Here is a 15,280-nt window from a genome sequence, read left to right as displayed (position 1 = left end):
TCCCATCCACGAGTCTGAAAATAATAATGCTGCTCTATGTTCACTGCATATCAGCACCTGTTTGTATCACTTCTGCTGATGCTGCAGACCGCTGTGTCTATTTTATATTTGAATTGGCCTTTTATATTTTCTTCTACTGTTTCTATTTTGTCTTATTTCTGTTTAAGAAAGACATGGTACAGAGAGGGTGGAGCTGCCTGCAGCTGTCTGTGGTGCTGAAGCTTTCAAACATTTCATACCAACACTGACTACAACTGTGACCACAGGGGGGCAGCATAGAGCCAGAGAGTGTTAGTGTAGCTGTTCAGCCCTATAGTAAGAAACAAGAAGACTGATGAAGGAAAAGCTTCTTCCACTGGTGTAACACACAGGTTTGTATGAAGTCACACTAACTAACCAGCAGTAACCCACATTTGATCAAAGCAGGGGCAGAACTTTAATAACAGGTTATAATGTGTCATCACAGTTGTTGTCAATCCAAACACACTTTTTGATTGTTGCTGTTTATTGTAAAAGAACAACACACTTGTGGTCTGACCTAATGCTGTAGTACAACAACAACTATACAAATGTGAGCTCAGTGCAGACTATGCTGGCTCACTGCAGCCTCTTGTGGTACAAAGTGGTATTACATGAGAGTACAGGCTGACATCAGCTGGATGCTAACTTCAGTTCATATGTAGATGTGTTGAACATGACGTCAGAGATGTTTTCTTTATATTCTGTTGATGTTTTGAAATATTTCAAAGTGTCTCCAAGTTAAATGTTGAACCTTTAATATAGCGACACTTAGAGCTCTGAAGCCGTTTTCTCTCTTTTACAATTCAACCAATAAGTTACTGAGTAAGTTATTTTATCTGTAATTAAAGTCATCAACACTTAAAGCTTTATATGAAATATTTGTTTTTCAAATCAGAATACAACTTCCATATAAAATGCAAAACTAAATATATATGACTCACATAACACAATTAACATTTAATGTCTTTCTGTCACTTTCACATACACAGAGGTTTAAAAATGTCCTTCTGATGTTCCAGCTGATCAGAACCTTTAAAATTCTTATTAATCAAACATATTTTTTGCTGAATTTTTAGAAACAAGACATTTACTGAAGTTTTAGGACCAACAGACTGATGAATAAACCAAGTAAAGCAAAGTAAAGACAAGCTGCACTTTGACTTTTATTAGAACAATTTGCTGGAACTACAGAGTAATGAAGTACTTCAAGGTTTTGTGTGGATGACTTCCAACCTTACTGTACAGCACAGAGCACAGAGGGACAATATATGTAATCAATATATGATGCAGAATGAACAAGTAAAGACTGTAAGCTGAGTCTGAGGCTCATGCAGGACATTTCATAGTGAGGTGTCTTTGGTTGGATTATTCAAACATTTACATCAAAGCACCAAACTCATTTCTCACAGATGAAGGTCTTTGAATAAGAATAATATGACCGTGTCCATTTCCCATCATCGTCACAGCAGACTCCATAGTAACCATAACGGGGATTCTCATGTCCTGCTGCCCAGAACCTGTCAGAGAGATCAAATCTGATATGAAACTGGACTAAACGCATAACTATTGTCACATTCATATAAATATGCGTCTCTTTTGGAATATTTCCAATATTTGCTGTATTTCTTTCCCAGGTTTCTCGCCCACTTTCCCTCCTTTAGACTTTTCTCTGAGAATCATCATGCACACTAAAACAGCTTTCAAGCTTTGATGAATATGAAATCTTCCTGCTGTAAAAATGGAGAATAAAAAGAAGTCAGAGCTGACTTTCTGCTGTTTGAAACTGTTTTGTCAGCTGTTTACAGACATCACTTTGAAATGTGTGTCTATCAGGTCATATTTACTGAAGCTTCTTCCTTCATATGTTCTGAAGTTTTACAAACACCAAAGAAGAAGAGACAGGAATTCTCTGAAACACTTTTTGTTCTGTGAGAAAAGAAACATTACAGCACAAAAACATGAAGACAAATTGAACAAAGTGAAATGTGTCGGTCGCTGCTTTGAACATGTTTCAATCCTGATTCCTTCAAACTGACTTGTTGTAACTGAACGTCATCACAGACTGCAGATGAAGAGAGTTCAAGCACAGCTGTTCATTCAAAGGAGGATTTCTGCTTTTCTTTACATTCAGTTTGTGGGGCTGTTGGAAAATAGCTCAGCTCATGTATTGCTGATCTATCTTCCAAAACATCCATGTTTCACTTCTAAATAATAACTCTGGAATAGAAACAAACTAATGTCTCACGTTTGTGTCAGCGCTGATCCGTCCACCCATTCCCATTTATATCCTCCTGATGTCTGTTTGGCTTCCAGACCAATCCAAGAGTGTCCTCCAAATTTACTGACAAATTCCTGTTTGAGAAGAGACACAAATATTGTCTCCAGTCATAATTCAGCACTTCTGTTGTAGTGACATCATCTTGTGAACATGTCTGAAGGAAGAATAACTGTGATGAAACTTTTCTTCCATTGTGCAGAAATCAGAAAGAGCCAAAGAATCAATGAATATCAGCTCCTCCTGTAGCTCAGTCAGTGTTGCAGTGGAATCAGTGTTAACAAATCATTTGATTCAGTTGGATTGAATCAGAAAAATAATCTGGATTATGAGGATTTCTCTCATTTTATAACATTTCTGTGTAAATTAAATGTTTGTCAAATGTGTAAAAACTTTACGTTTGAATGTGTCTGCAACAAAAAAGGAGAATCCAAGAAATCCATCAGAGTGGAGACAGGAAGCAGGTCACAGACTGACAGCAGGTCAAAGACACAAGTAACAGATGACTGTCAGCTCCATCAAAGATCACACAGACATGAACAAACACACCCACCTGTTCCTCTTTGCTGTTTATCATCACCAGATCAGCTCCTTTATCCTGACAGGCTCTCCTGCTGTCAGACCAAGTTTTCTTCTCAGTGGATTGAAAGTAGCAGCTGCTTCCAAATCTCGTCCATCCTTCTGGACACTTCTCTTAAAGTCAAACACATGTTTTAAAGTCAGACTTTGTGTCCTGTTGTATCACATTAATCTTTGGTTCCTGTCATTTTCCCTGTAAATGCTTCATTTAAACTCAGGTTTTCTCTCTTATTCATAATGAACTGAAACTTACATTTATACAGAGAAACTGTTACACAGCATCAAACATTTAGGATTCAAAACAAAGACACAATCAGGTTATCACTGTGTAACACTGATGTTTTCTATCAGTTATTCAAACTTTATTACCTTCTATCTTCTCCTTCAGCTTCTTCACTTCTTCCTGTAACTGACTGTTGAGTCGTTTTGTTTCTGTAGAAAAAAAACATGTTAAAAAATGTAAATATAAATTTTATCTGACATTAGTATTTTCTTGTTAATTTTAAATACTTTCTTACCTTGATGTTCAGTCTGTAGCTCGTTGTAACTGTGGTTCAGTTTATTGTGTTTGAAGTGAAGTTTGTTGTTTTCACTCTTGTTCAAAGCATCTGAAATATTTCAGTGAAATCAAAATAAAATAAAATAAAATAAAATGAGTGAAACGTTGAACAGAAATAATCTTCTTCCTCTGCTTTGTCAAATATCAATAAGAGTCAGAAACTTGCAGCCATTGCTCTTTAACATGTCCTGTGGGTGGAGGTGTTAGAACTACAGGAAATCTGATGAGCTAAATACGTATCAACTGTGAACAAAAACCACTGACAAGATTCAGAATAATTGTGCTTCAGTGTGGAGGAAGAAGGTGAAGAGTCAAACAGCATTTCTACACCTGTAGTCAGAGATGTTATCTATATGCTTTGAAAGAATAGATTCTGACTCATGTGACATGTGCCTGTTCTCACTGAAAATATGTCTTTTTACATTCAGTCAAAGCTGCTCTGAGGCTTCAACACTTCAACACTTCCTGCTGATGAGTCCAACCACGGTTGTGTCATCATCAAACTTGATGATTGGTTGGAGCTGTGTAGGGCGGTGCAATCGTGTGTCAGTAGCGTGAACAACAGTGGGCTGAGAACACAGCCCTGAGGAGCTCCTGTGCTCAGTCTGATGGTGCTGGAGGTGTTGTTGCCGATTCGGACGGACTGAGGCCTCTCTGACAGGAAATCTAGTATCCAGTAGCAGAGAGAGCTGCTCAGTCCCAACTTGCTGAGTTTGTCAAACATTTTTTGGGGAATAATGGTGCTGAATGCTGAGCTCAAGTCCATGAACACCATTCTGACATAGGTGTCTTTCTTGTCCCGGTGGGAGAAGGAGAGGTGAAGTGGAGTGGAAATAGTATCCTCGGTCGACCTGTTCGGCCAGTATGCAAACTGCAGTGGATCCAGTGAGCAGGGGAGGTTGCTTTTCACATGTGCCATGACAAGTCTCTCGAAGCACTTCATGATGATGAGGGTCAGGGCGATAAAATTCAGGCAGGATGCTGAGGATTTCTTTGGCACCGGGATAATGGTGGTGGACTTAAAGCATGCTGGGACAATCATCTGGCTCAGAGATGAATTGAAAATGTCTGTGAAGACATCGACCAGCTCATCAGCGCAGTCTCTCAGCACGCAACCTGGGATGTTGTCTGGTCCAGCAACTTTCCGTGGGTTGACCTTGGTGAAAGTTCTCCTCAGGTCAGCTGCAGGCAGAGAGATGGTATGGTCGGTGGTGGTGGGCATGGCTTTCTTTGCCTGTGGTTTGTTCAGTGCATCAAACCATGCGTATAACTTGTTCAGCTCCTCAGGAAACCAGGTATCCGTGAGGATGAAAACACAAAAGTTCTTAACTTTGTGCTGGGTCGAATGCTGGAGCCAAAGTGTTACGTTCCCCTGAGGGGTCTAGGCGGGGAGGGGGGAAGTAACAAAAGTGACCGGGTCAGAAAAAGGAGTAAAGGAGGCAAAAGGGTTAAATTAAAGAGTTTTATTAAAGTTTCAATTTATACTAACTAAAAGAGACGGACAAGCCGCTATCACCATTTAAGAAAACAAACAAAACTCAGGCGTTGGTCAATAAAGTAAAACGTAAGTCAAAAAGAAAGAGAGCAGCTCACTAGCTGCAAACCACAATAACACAGCTCACTAGCTGTAACCACTCTACTGGCACTCTGGCCCAGGGCTCACCTTTCCCTGGGCTTAAATCTCCTTAATTACTGACGTGAGTCAGCTGTGTAAAAGGGAAAGGTGGCACCTCAGGCAGAAGAGGTAGTGTGACACGCCCACACAGGCACCTTCAGGAGGAGAGAGGCCCTGCTAGGGCCGTAACAAAAGATAATCGATTTAACTGTCCAGGGAGTGAACGCTGGAGAGCGGGATGGATGGAAGTGCCCGGCGGAACAGGTTAGCCTTTAGCCTAGCGCTAGCACCGACACGCTTTCCTCGCTTTCGTTTACGTGCAAAGCGCCTCGCTGCCTCGGTGGGCGGTGGGGGAGTTAACAAACCCAGACTCCAAAGTTTCTCTGTCGGCAGATTAGTCATGGAAATTGTGCTCTTTTCACTGATTCTGATTAGAAATTGTTTATTGTAGGTGGTACGCATCGTGCCTCGGTCTTGAAAAAAAAACTAAACAAAACAAAAAGATCAGCCGCTGCCTGCTCATGACACCGCCGGTGTTTTTGAGGAGGCACAGCACTCTTCGACCCAGTGTAGCACATCTGAAAGAGCCCTTCTGGAGTGAAGGAGGATTCTGAGTCTGTGGTCCTGTTAGAAATCAGTGTGGATGTTTCTAACCACAAACACAGAATGACCTCTAGAACAAACAAGTCTGTGATTTTGACCATTTTACAAGTTAAAAATCATGCAACTGCTAAGTGTCTGTGAAGGTTCTCAGTCATCCAGGTCATCGTAGTCAAAGGAGCTTGCAAAGAAAAAGCGTCTGGACTTCTTTAAGTTACTTGAAGAGGTTTCACCTCTCATCCGAGAAGCTTCTTCAGTTCTAAGGTCTGAGGTTTGACTCCCATCACCCTCTGGAACACAAACTTGGAGTAATTAGGACCCTACACCACCGGGCCAAACAGGTTCCCTCTAAGCTTGAAGGAAAAAAGAACGAACACACGCATGTAAAGGAAGCACTCAAAACGTGCGGCTATCCTAAATGGGCGTTCTTAAAGTCAGCAAAGAGGCACAGAAAAGAAGAACAGACACCAGCGAGGGAGGATAAGAAGGACAGACGCAACAACATTGTCATCCCCTATGTAGCCGGTGTATCAGAGAAACTCAGGAGGGTTTTCTCCAAGCATGACATCCCAGTGCATTTCAGACCCAGCAACACGCTCAGACAAAAACTGGTTCACCCGAAAGACAAAACGCCAAAACACAGACTTAACAATGTGGTGTATGCTGTACAGTGCAGCGAGGAATGCCCAGACCTCTACATTGGAGAGACCAAACAGCCACTTTACAAGCGCATGGCACAACATAGAAGAGCCACCTCCACAGGACAAGACTCAGCAGTCCATCTGCATCTTAAGGATAAAGGACACTCTTTTGAGGATGCCAATGTTCACATTTTGGACAGAGAGGACAGATGGTTTGAAAGAGGAGTGAATGAAGCCATCTATGTCCACTGTGAGCGACCATCTTTGAACAGAGGCGGGGTTTACGACACCAACTCTCTGCCATCTATAATCCAGTTTTGAGATCCTTCCCAGACGCCTTAACGCCCACTCACATCCTGGGCCATCTGACCTCAGGAATTCGCATGATAAGGTGGGGCCAGGTTTCACAATGAGCTCACCTGAAACCCTGGCTGATTGGGACCCACACCCAGTTTCACACCTTGGCTCAGGCGATTAGAGGATCATCAGGGGGTCCTTTTGTCCCTCTGTGGGGGGAAACTCCCACTAGGTTTAAATCTGGGACTCTCCACCATTTGACCTTAGAACTGAAGAAGCTTCTCAAATGAGAGGTGAAACGTCTTCAAGCAACTTAAAGAAGTCCAGACGCTTTTCTTTGCAAGCTCCTTTGAATGCAACTGCTAAATTAACACATCTCAAATTTATTCTTTTCCTGAAATTGGTTTATTCTTCATGTACTAAATTTTGGGACATGTGTAATGAATAGGAAAAAAAATTACAACCACTTAAATCAAGAACCACGGAAGGTTCCTCTGGGTTGTCCTTCACTTGGTGTTCGCCCTCTCTGAGTATCACTTCCTGTTCCTGTTATAACACATACTTGTGTTTTTGTGTAGCGTATCTGCATAGCCAATTTCATTAACAATTTATAGATGACAACTTATTTCAGATAAGTCGTCAGAGGGTGTGCTTCATCAACAGTACACTCTATGTGTTCACTCACTAATTATATTTACAGTATTCACTCACTGTATCTTTACTGTTTAGCGTAGCTTAGCTCGTAGCCAACTCGCTACCAGCATGGCCTCTTCACCCGTCCCTGCTGCACTTTCCTGCTCATTATGTCAGAATTTTAGTTACTCCTCAACCTCCTTTAGCAGTAATGATACCTGTAATAACTGTAGCCTATTTGCAGCTCTGGAGGCCAGGATCCTTGAATTGGAGATTCGGCTTCACACCCTTGAAAAATCTGTAGCTAGACATGGCCATGTAGTCGATGCAGCAGCAGGTAGCGTAGGCCCTACTAGCTGTCCCACGGCAGACTGCCCTGAGCAGCTGGGGAAACAAGATGGCTGGGTGACGGTGAGGAGGAAGTGTAGTCCTAAATAGAATACCCAGGTACACCACCAGCCTTTTCTGTGTCTAACGGTTTTTCCCCACTCAGCAAAACACCCAGCAGGGGTCAAACTCTGGTAATTGGTGATTCTGGAGGAAACCTGGTCTTGTTCCCAGTCCTCCACTTTGGATGGAGCAGCTCCCATTTCTAGAAATATAGACAAATTTAGTAAATGCCCCAGACCATGGCTATCCAGATTTGGGACCAGGAAGCAGAGTTGCAATGTTACACGCCTCTCTGCAGCTTCCCTCCTCCTGTTACCCCCCCGAAAAACCCATCTACATAGAGACTGTGTCAGCTCCCAAACAGACAAAAAACAAACTAAAAACCAGCAATAAACAATTTAAACAAAAAATCACAAAGAAAGAACAATACAGTATCCACATCTGAACCAAAGAGTAAAACAGTGAAATGTGGATTATTAAATATTAGGTCTCTCTCCTCCAAGTCTCTGTTAGTACATGACTTAATAATTGATCAACAAATCGATTTACTCTGCCTTACAGAAACCTGGTTGCAGCAGGATGATTATGTTAGTTTAAATGAATCAACACCCCCGAGTCATTCTAACTACCAGAAACCTCGAAGCAGAGGCCGAGGGGGCGGTGTGGCAGCAATTTTTCACACCAGCCTATTAATCAACCAAAGACCCAGACAGACTTTTAATTAATTTGAAAGCCTGATGCTTAGCCTCGTCCACCCTGAGTGTTTGTATATGTGTGCATGAGGGTGGGAATGCATGTTTGTGTCTGTGTGTGCCTGTTTGTCTGTGTCTATATGTCAGGTCGGGTCTTAGACTCCACCTCTCTGGGAACTCCCAGGCCCTCCAAGGCCTATCTCCCCTCACCACACTCCCTGCCGGTGACTGATGCCCTCAGGGGTCGGTGCATTGGTGGTTCTTGGTTTCCGGGGCTGGGCACTCAGGTATGTACCGGCTCACTCCCGATGGCTACCTGGCGGGGCCTGGGGCCTGTTGCTCGGTCAGGCCTCCTCCGGGGTGCGGGGGGCCCTCGGGCCTCCGGCCTCTGGGCCTGCGGCTCGGTTCACTCTGGCACAGCTGGCTGCCGGCAGAGCCGGTCAGGCACGCCGGTGCAGCCCCCTCTAGCTTCTGCTCGGTGGCTACTGGGTGACGCCTCGTCTGGGGATCCTCAGCCCTTCCCCTCAGCCTCGTCTCGACTGAGGACGCCATCATCTACCTGCTCAATCGTGTCTACACCCATCTGGACCAGCCGGCGAGCACTGTGAGGGTCATGTTTTTTGACTTTTCCAGTGCTTTCAACACCATCAGGCCGACCCTCCTGGGTGATAAGTTAGCAGCGATGCAGGTGGATGCTTCTCTGGTGTCCTGGATTGTTGATTACCTGACAGGAAGACCACAATATGTACGTCTCCCACAGTGTGTGTCTGACAAGGTGATCAGCAACACAGGGGCACCACAGGGGACTGTCCTCTCCCCCTTCCTCTTCACCCTCTACACCACAGACTTCAGCCACTGCACAGAGACCTCCATCTTCAGAAGTTTTCTGATGACTCTGCGGTGGTTGGATGCATCAGCAGGGACGATGAGACAGAGTACCGGGCTGTGGTCGACTCCTTTGTCACGTGGTGTGAGCAGAATCATCTGCAGCTCAACGTGGCAAAGACCAAGGAACTGATCGTGGACTTCAGGAAGACCAGGAAACACTTGACCCCTGTTTCAATCCAGGGGGTCAGTGTTGACATTGTGGAGGACTATAAATACCTTGGAGTACACATTGACAATAAACTGGACTGGGCTAAAAACATCACAGCACTTTACAGGAAGGGCCAGAGGCGACGCTATTTTTTGAGGCGACTGAGGTCCTTCAACATATGCCAGAAAATGCTGAGGATTTTCTACGAGTCTGTTGTGGTCAGTGCAATCCTCTATGCTGTTGCATGCTGGGGGAGCAGGCTGAGGGTCGCAGATGCCAACAGACTTAATAAACTGATCCGTAAGGCCAGTAATGTTGTGGGGATGGAGCTGGACTCCCTCAAGGTGGTGTCGGAGAGGCGGATGCTGTCCAAGATAAAGACAATGTTGGATAACACCTCCCACCCACTCCATGACATGCTGGTCAGTCACAGGAGCTCGTTCAGTGAGAGACTGAGATTACCCATGATGCACCACTGAACGACACAGGAAATCTTTCCTGCATGTGGCTCCCTGTACAACGCATCTACTTAACACACTGGTTACTGCAACAGCTACACACGTTTCTTTTCCAGCTATTTATTTATGAGTGACTTATGAGTGACTATGTATATATTGTACTATTCTTAGTTAGCATATTGTCTGTCTTGTCTTAATGTTGGTTTATAATGGAGCACTGTAACAAAAAATAATTTCCCCCAGGGATCAATAAAGTATTCTGATTCTGATTCTGATTTGACCTTGAGAAATTGACCTTGCTTTATAAAAAAGCCCTCCGTACAGTTAGAAAATCCCCAAAGTTTGATACTGTTCATCTGGACGTAGGGTGTCCAAATTCAGAGGCTGCATAGTCAAGTAGTCAAGTATTTATTTATTGTCATTGTCAAAGAACAATGAAATTGCGTTTGGGGCTTCCATCCACCTGAGGACCCGGCTTTCGCGGTCCAAAGCTGGGCAAACACTGTGCGACTTTTTTCAGTCACGTTATTCAGCTTCTGCTCAAACTGTACAATTGACTCTCAGAGTTTAGAAATTCGTAGGTCACGATGCAGGGTCTCACACTCTACGGCCCGATGATCTGATGCTGATGCTGACACTGTGCGTCCATAACATGAAGCTTATAACACAAAATCTGTCTCCCTTTCTGTCTTTTACTCACACAGACACACACACCACCACCATCAACTTTTCTAAATTGCTAATGGAAGACATTGATCAGGCAGCTGTGATTGAGCAGCAATGTCCATCAAACTCTTTTCACAGTTGCTGCGGTCGTCATGATTTTGTGAGGCCACATCGAAAAGGCTCAGATGAGCCAAAGTTCTACAAGTTGTGCCTCCATCGCTTGTGTCCAGATCACATGCTGCTCCGTCTTTTCACTTTCATTTCTGTGTTTGCACATGTGCAGCGTGAGAGGCTGCGGTGACACTCTCACAACGGCTGACAGGATTTCAAACAGGTTTAATTTTCTTAAGACCAAACGATTGATGATCGGGAGCTGGTCATGAGGTGTTAATCGCTTCTCATTAGCCCATGTATACTACACGATGCACGACACACGACGAGGCTGAACCTCGGGCTGATCCCCAAAACGGTCGCACGACTGAAAAATCGGCTCAAAATGAGCCAAAAGTCGCACAGTGTATGCCCAGCATAAGTGGGCGGGGTCCTCTGAAAGCCAGATAGGCTGGAAGTGAGTGACTGTGAGATTGGACTGTCGAGCCTTCAGAATTACGTCACCGCTGTCTCGGTGGAGTGAAACTCAGCCGTCTGCTCCTTGCTATCTAAAATGTAACCGGACGCTGGTGTAAATTCTTGACTGTCTCATACTTCTGTTTAATCAGTTTTCTGTTTGACGTTTATTCAGCTGTGTGAAAACCCCAGAGGAACGCTCCCGAGGGATTAATAAAGTTTTATTTAATCTAATCTAATAACTTTAATGTCAGCCAAACCGATTTACTCACAAACAAATAAAACACTGAAAAAGCCAAACAATAACATTTTTAAGTTTTCTAAGTGACTTATATATCATGTTTAACCTGAGTAGCGAAAAACTGCGGGGGTCTGAAAACGATGTGCCGGGAGTTGTTGCTGTTCTCGCCGGCTCAGATATTAGAAGTTTACACAGGTGTAGTCTCCCCAACCGGTCGCAGCAGATGGCCCCACCCCTCCCTGAGCCTGGTTCTGCCGGAGGTTTCTTCCTGTTACCAAAGTGCTTGCTCATAGGGGGTCACATGATTGTTGGGATTTTCTCTGTATGTATTATTGTACGATCTACTGTACAATATAAAGCGCCTTGAGGCGACTGCTGTTGTGATTTGGGGCTGTATAAATAAAATTGAATTGAATCGCCTGAAAATATGTTAAAAGTTTATTTTGAGACCCAGAAAGAGTAATAAGAGTAATATTAAAACGAAGTAGCTGCTTAGTAAATCCATTGTTGGAAACTAGAATTCTGAATTCTGGGATATGGTTTTTCAATTTTGTTGGAAAATCAGGAGAAATTCCATAATGTTCAAAATCAGCACGATGGGAACTGAAGAGTAATGTTTCTCTACTTCCAGGTAGAGACAGAGATCGAAGCGACTACCTATGAGAGCACATCAAGCCTGACATATGATTTAGTATTAAATACATTAGGTTACATAAAACTGGAGCCAGCTGTGATCTTCAAAGTGATACGTGACGAGTGAATCCTTTCCAGTGTGTCCTCAGCTTTAGTTGCTGGTGGTTAGCCACTAATGTTTAGGGATGGGTACCGGTATCCGGTGCCAATATGGCACCAGTTCTGACATAAACAGTAGTAACCAGAACGAAATGCAGCGCACATTTCGGTGCTTTATTTTGGTGCTTTTTTTTCCTAAGATGTCATACACTTTGGATTCTAGCCAATCATTTTACGTTTCCGAGGATAGTAGGCGCACTCAGGTACGTACGTTCTTTTAGAGCAGAGCTACAGATTAAAAATGCCCAAAGCGAAGCGGTCAAAAGTCTGGCTGTACTTCACAGCAAAAGATGCAAACTCAGCAGCCTGCAACAAGTGCTTTAAGCTGATACTGTGATACTGTCAAAGGAGGTAACACCTCAAATCCGATGAAACACCTGGCAATGTATAGCATTTTGTTAAAAGCCGAGAAATGCGCCATATTTGATAGCTTGCTGCGAGAGCTCACACCGTGCACATCTACTGCGGGTGTGGTGCCTGTTATCGGACCCGGAGTTAGCAACATCCCCCAAGAACCCGAAGAGGAGAGTCCTGGCCCCTAGCCCTGCCAGTGTAGCAGAAATGATGAGGATGATGATGCAGCAGCAGCCGTTCTTCTCTGCGTGAGTAGCTTAATGTTGTTCGTGTGTAATTTACATTGAGTAGGCTAACCACGTTATTACATTAATGCATGTAAGGTGAACTAGCAAACATCATCATAGCTACATGTGGCTGTCTTCTTGTTTGATGGCAGATACTCCCTTCACCCTGGCCAAAAAGGATGACCAAAGAAAAAGAGGGAAACAGCTAAACATGAGAGGTTTTTGGACATATTTTGTGTTCTCCATTCTTTAAGCACCGTTTAAGCACCGGTTTCAAAAGTACCAGTTTGGTACTGGTATCGGATAAAACCCAACCGATACCCATCCCTACTAACGTTAAAGGGTTATGGTAAATGGCCTGTATTTGTATAGCGCTTTACTAGTCCCTAAGGACCCCAAAGCGCTTTACACAACCAGTCATTCACACACACAGTCGCACACTGGTGACAGCAGCTACATTGAAGCCACAGCCACCCTGGGGCGCACTGACAGAGGCGAGGCTGCCGGACACTGGCGCCACCAGGCCCTCTGACCACCAGAGGGAAGTGTCTTGCCCAAGGACACAACAACCAAGACTGTCCAAGCCAGGGCTCGAACTGGCAACCTTCCGATTACAAGGCAAACTCCCAACTCTTGAGCCACGATAGCCTCGATAGCCTCGATAGCCTTGTATTAAGTTAATTTACTTTAGTGTAGATCTCATCAGTTAGCTGGGCCCCAGCACATTTGTAACCAGCCTGTAGGTAGTGAACATATTTCAGCAGTAGTGTAACATATATAAGAAAACTCTGCAGAGTGACTGTTTCTAACTATAACATGAAGAGAGAACAGGAAGTGAACAGAATCAGGTCAACAACATCAAATAATTTCCCTTAAAATGTTAAAAAAATCACAAATCTAACATGATAAATAAAGTTGCTCACAGCGTGTTAAGATTCCAGCCAGAATCAGCAGATACAGCACTCCCAGGGTCACTTCAAACGCTCTGAAACAGCTGCTGTCCACAGCTGGAAGCTTTCTCTGGGTGTGTTCATCTACAGAGAAAATACACAAAGAGTCCATTCATGGAGCACTAATGAGGGGCTCTGGAGCTCCTTCTTCTTCCTCCCTTTTATTATCTGTAGTTTGTATTTTTAGTTCGTTCCTACTTACCAGCTTCTTGTAATCCACCAGCAGGGTTCTGCTCTCCATCGTCTAACATCTCCACCTCGATTTGCTCTCTTCCTCCTCCATCCTCATGGGTCCCTCTGCTGTATTTCACCCTGGAGTCATGGACACCTTGAGTTTGTGTCGACATCTTAAGCTAAGAAGATATTTGACCGTCCGTCACTGTCTGCCTGTTTCTTTGAGTCAGGCAGCTTTGAACTGAAAATATCCAGGAAGTCAAACCAGAAGAGAGCCACAGTTTTCCTGTCACGTCATGATGTGTGAAACGCTGAGTTATTTAGGAGCACTAACAGCATCCAACAAGATCTGAAGTTCAGTTCACTTCAAATGCAAAACTTTGACTGATGCAGTTTTAATTGATGACAAATGTGAACGAGTCAGAAACAGCAGAACAAACCACGAACACAACAAAGACTTCAAAAAGTCATTAAAACACCTCCAGAACATTCTGAACATTTCCTGTCTGAATATCTCAGAGACACTGAGGCTGAACTCAGCAGCAGCAACGTGCACATCAATGCCTTTGTTAGATGCTGCTTTCATGAGTTTCTACATGTTGTAAGTCCACAGAATGAGAAGAGAGAAGAAGAGTTTGTGACACAGGAAATATGACGTCAGTGTGAACTAAGCTAACGGGGCGTCACGGCGTTGCAGAGGTTCGCTCTGTCACTGTCACCGTCTCCAGTTGGAAACAGACAAACAAACAGATTTCAACAAGACCTGAAGTTCAGATTTATCAGTTTAATTACTGAGATTTCATTGATGCCGTTGTGATTAATTACAAATGTGAACGAGTCAGAAACGAACAGCAGAATAAAGCACAAACACAGACAGCTTAAATACTTTTCTCCATTTATTTGGAAAACTTTTCCATTACATGCATTAATACATAGATACTTGTACACCAATACAAGCAAAGACACAAATGTATTTGAAATGTTTGTCATAATGCACAGACACTGAGCTTGAACTTAGCAGCAGCAACTTAAAAATAGCTTTCTCAGAAGCTGCTGTCATCACACAATATATAATGTTAGTAATGAGCGAATGTTTCTGATGCAGGAAATATGGCGTCAGTGTGAACTTCAGTTATTTCGAGTTTACCAGCAGAGAAACTCACAGCATGCAACAAGATCTGAAGTCAGTTTGATGAATTGAAACGCTGAAATGTCTTTGATGCAGTTAGAATTCAATGAAATGCTGAAAATCATCTGAAGCGAAACACAACCAGGGTCTGTGGTCATTAGTTAAAAGCTTTGCACCAATCACATGTGGACACATACAGGCTGCAGGTAAAGGGTCCAAAGCAGGAAGTGTGTCACATGGAAACTGGCTCTGAAACTGTCTGATTCATGAAGACGACTAAGGCCCACGTTACAAAAAGACCCGAGTCATGTTCAGAGTCATCAACAGACTTTAACCGTGTCCACTGTGAGGGTTGTTGTTTCTGGACTTTTCCTTTCTGCCATG

At 43.6% G+C, this 15,280-nt stretch overlaps 1 protein-coding gene across 1 annotated transcript; it reads right to left on the bottom strand.

Annotated features, from left to right (window-relative positions):
• Nucleotides 1–1,417: 1,417 nt before the first annotated feature.
• LOC147303192 (uncharacterized) lies at nucleotides 1,418–14,048 on the bottom strand. The gene is made up of 7 exons (XM_086279981.1): nucleotides 13,796–14,048; nucleotides 13,567–13,677; nucleotides 3,394–3,483; nucleotides 3,245–3,307; nucleotides 2,850–2,989; nucleotides 2,267–2,373; nucleotides 1,418–1,538 (listed from the first exon to the last, which is right to left on the bottom strand). The coding sequence occupies exons 1-7, from the start codon at nucleotides 13,938–13,940 to the stop codon at nucleotides 1,418–1,420; spliced, it is 777 nt and encodes a 258-aa protein (XP_086136107.1). The 5' UTR covers nucleotides 13,941–14,048.
• Between the last annotated feature and the right edge of the window lie 1,232 nt (nucleotides 14,049–15,280).

Source organism: Aulonocara sp. 'chitande type north' Nkhata Bay, linkage group LG22, assembly GCF_057382095.1.
Source record: "Aulonocara sp. 'chitande type north' Nkhata Bay isolate Kocher_YH1m ecotype deep benthic linkage group LG22, A_spYH_male_GT1.1, whole genome shotgun sequence".
Lineage (NCBI taxonomy): Eukaryota > Metazoa > Chordata > Actinopteri > Cichliformes > Cichlidae > Aulonocara > Aulonocara sp. 'chitande type north' Nkhata Bay.
The sequence above is the reverse complement of the archived record's forward strand: the minus strand, read 5'-3'. Positions and strand labels throughout refer to the sequence as shown.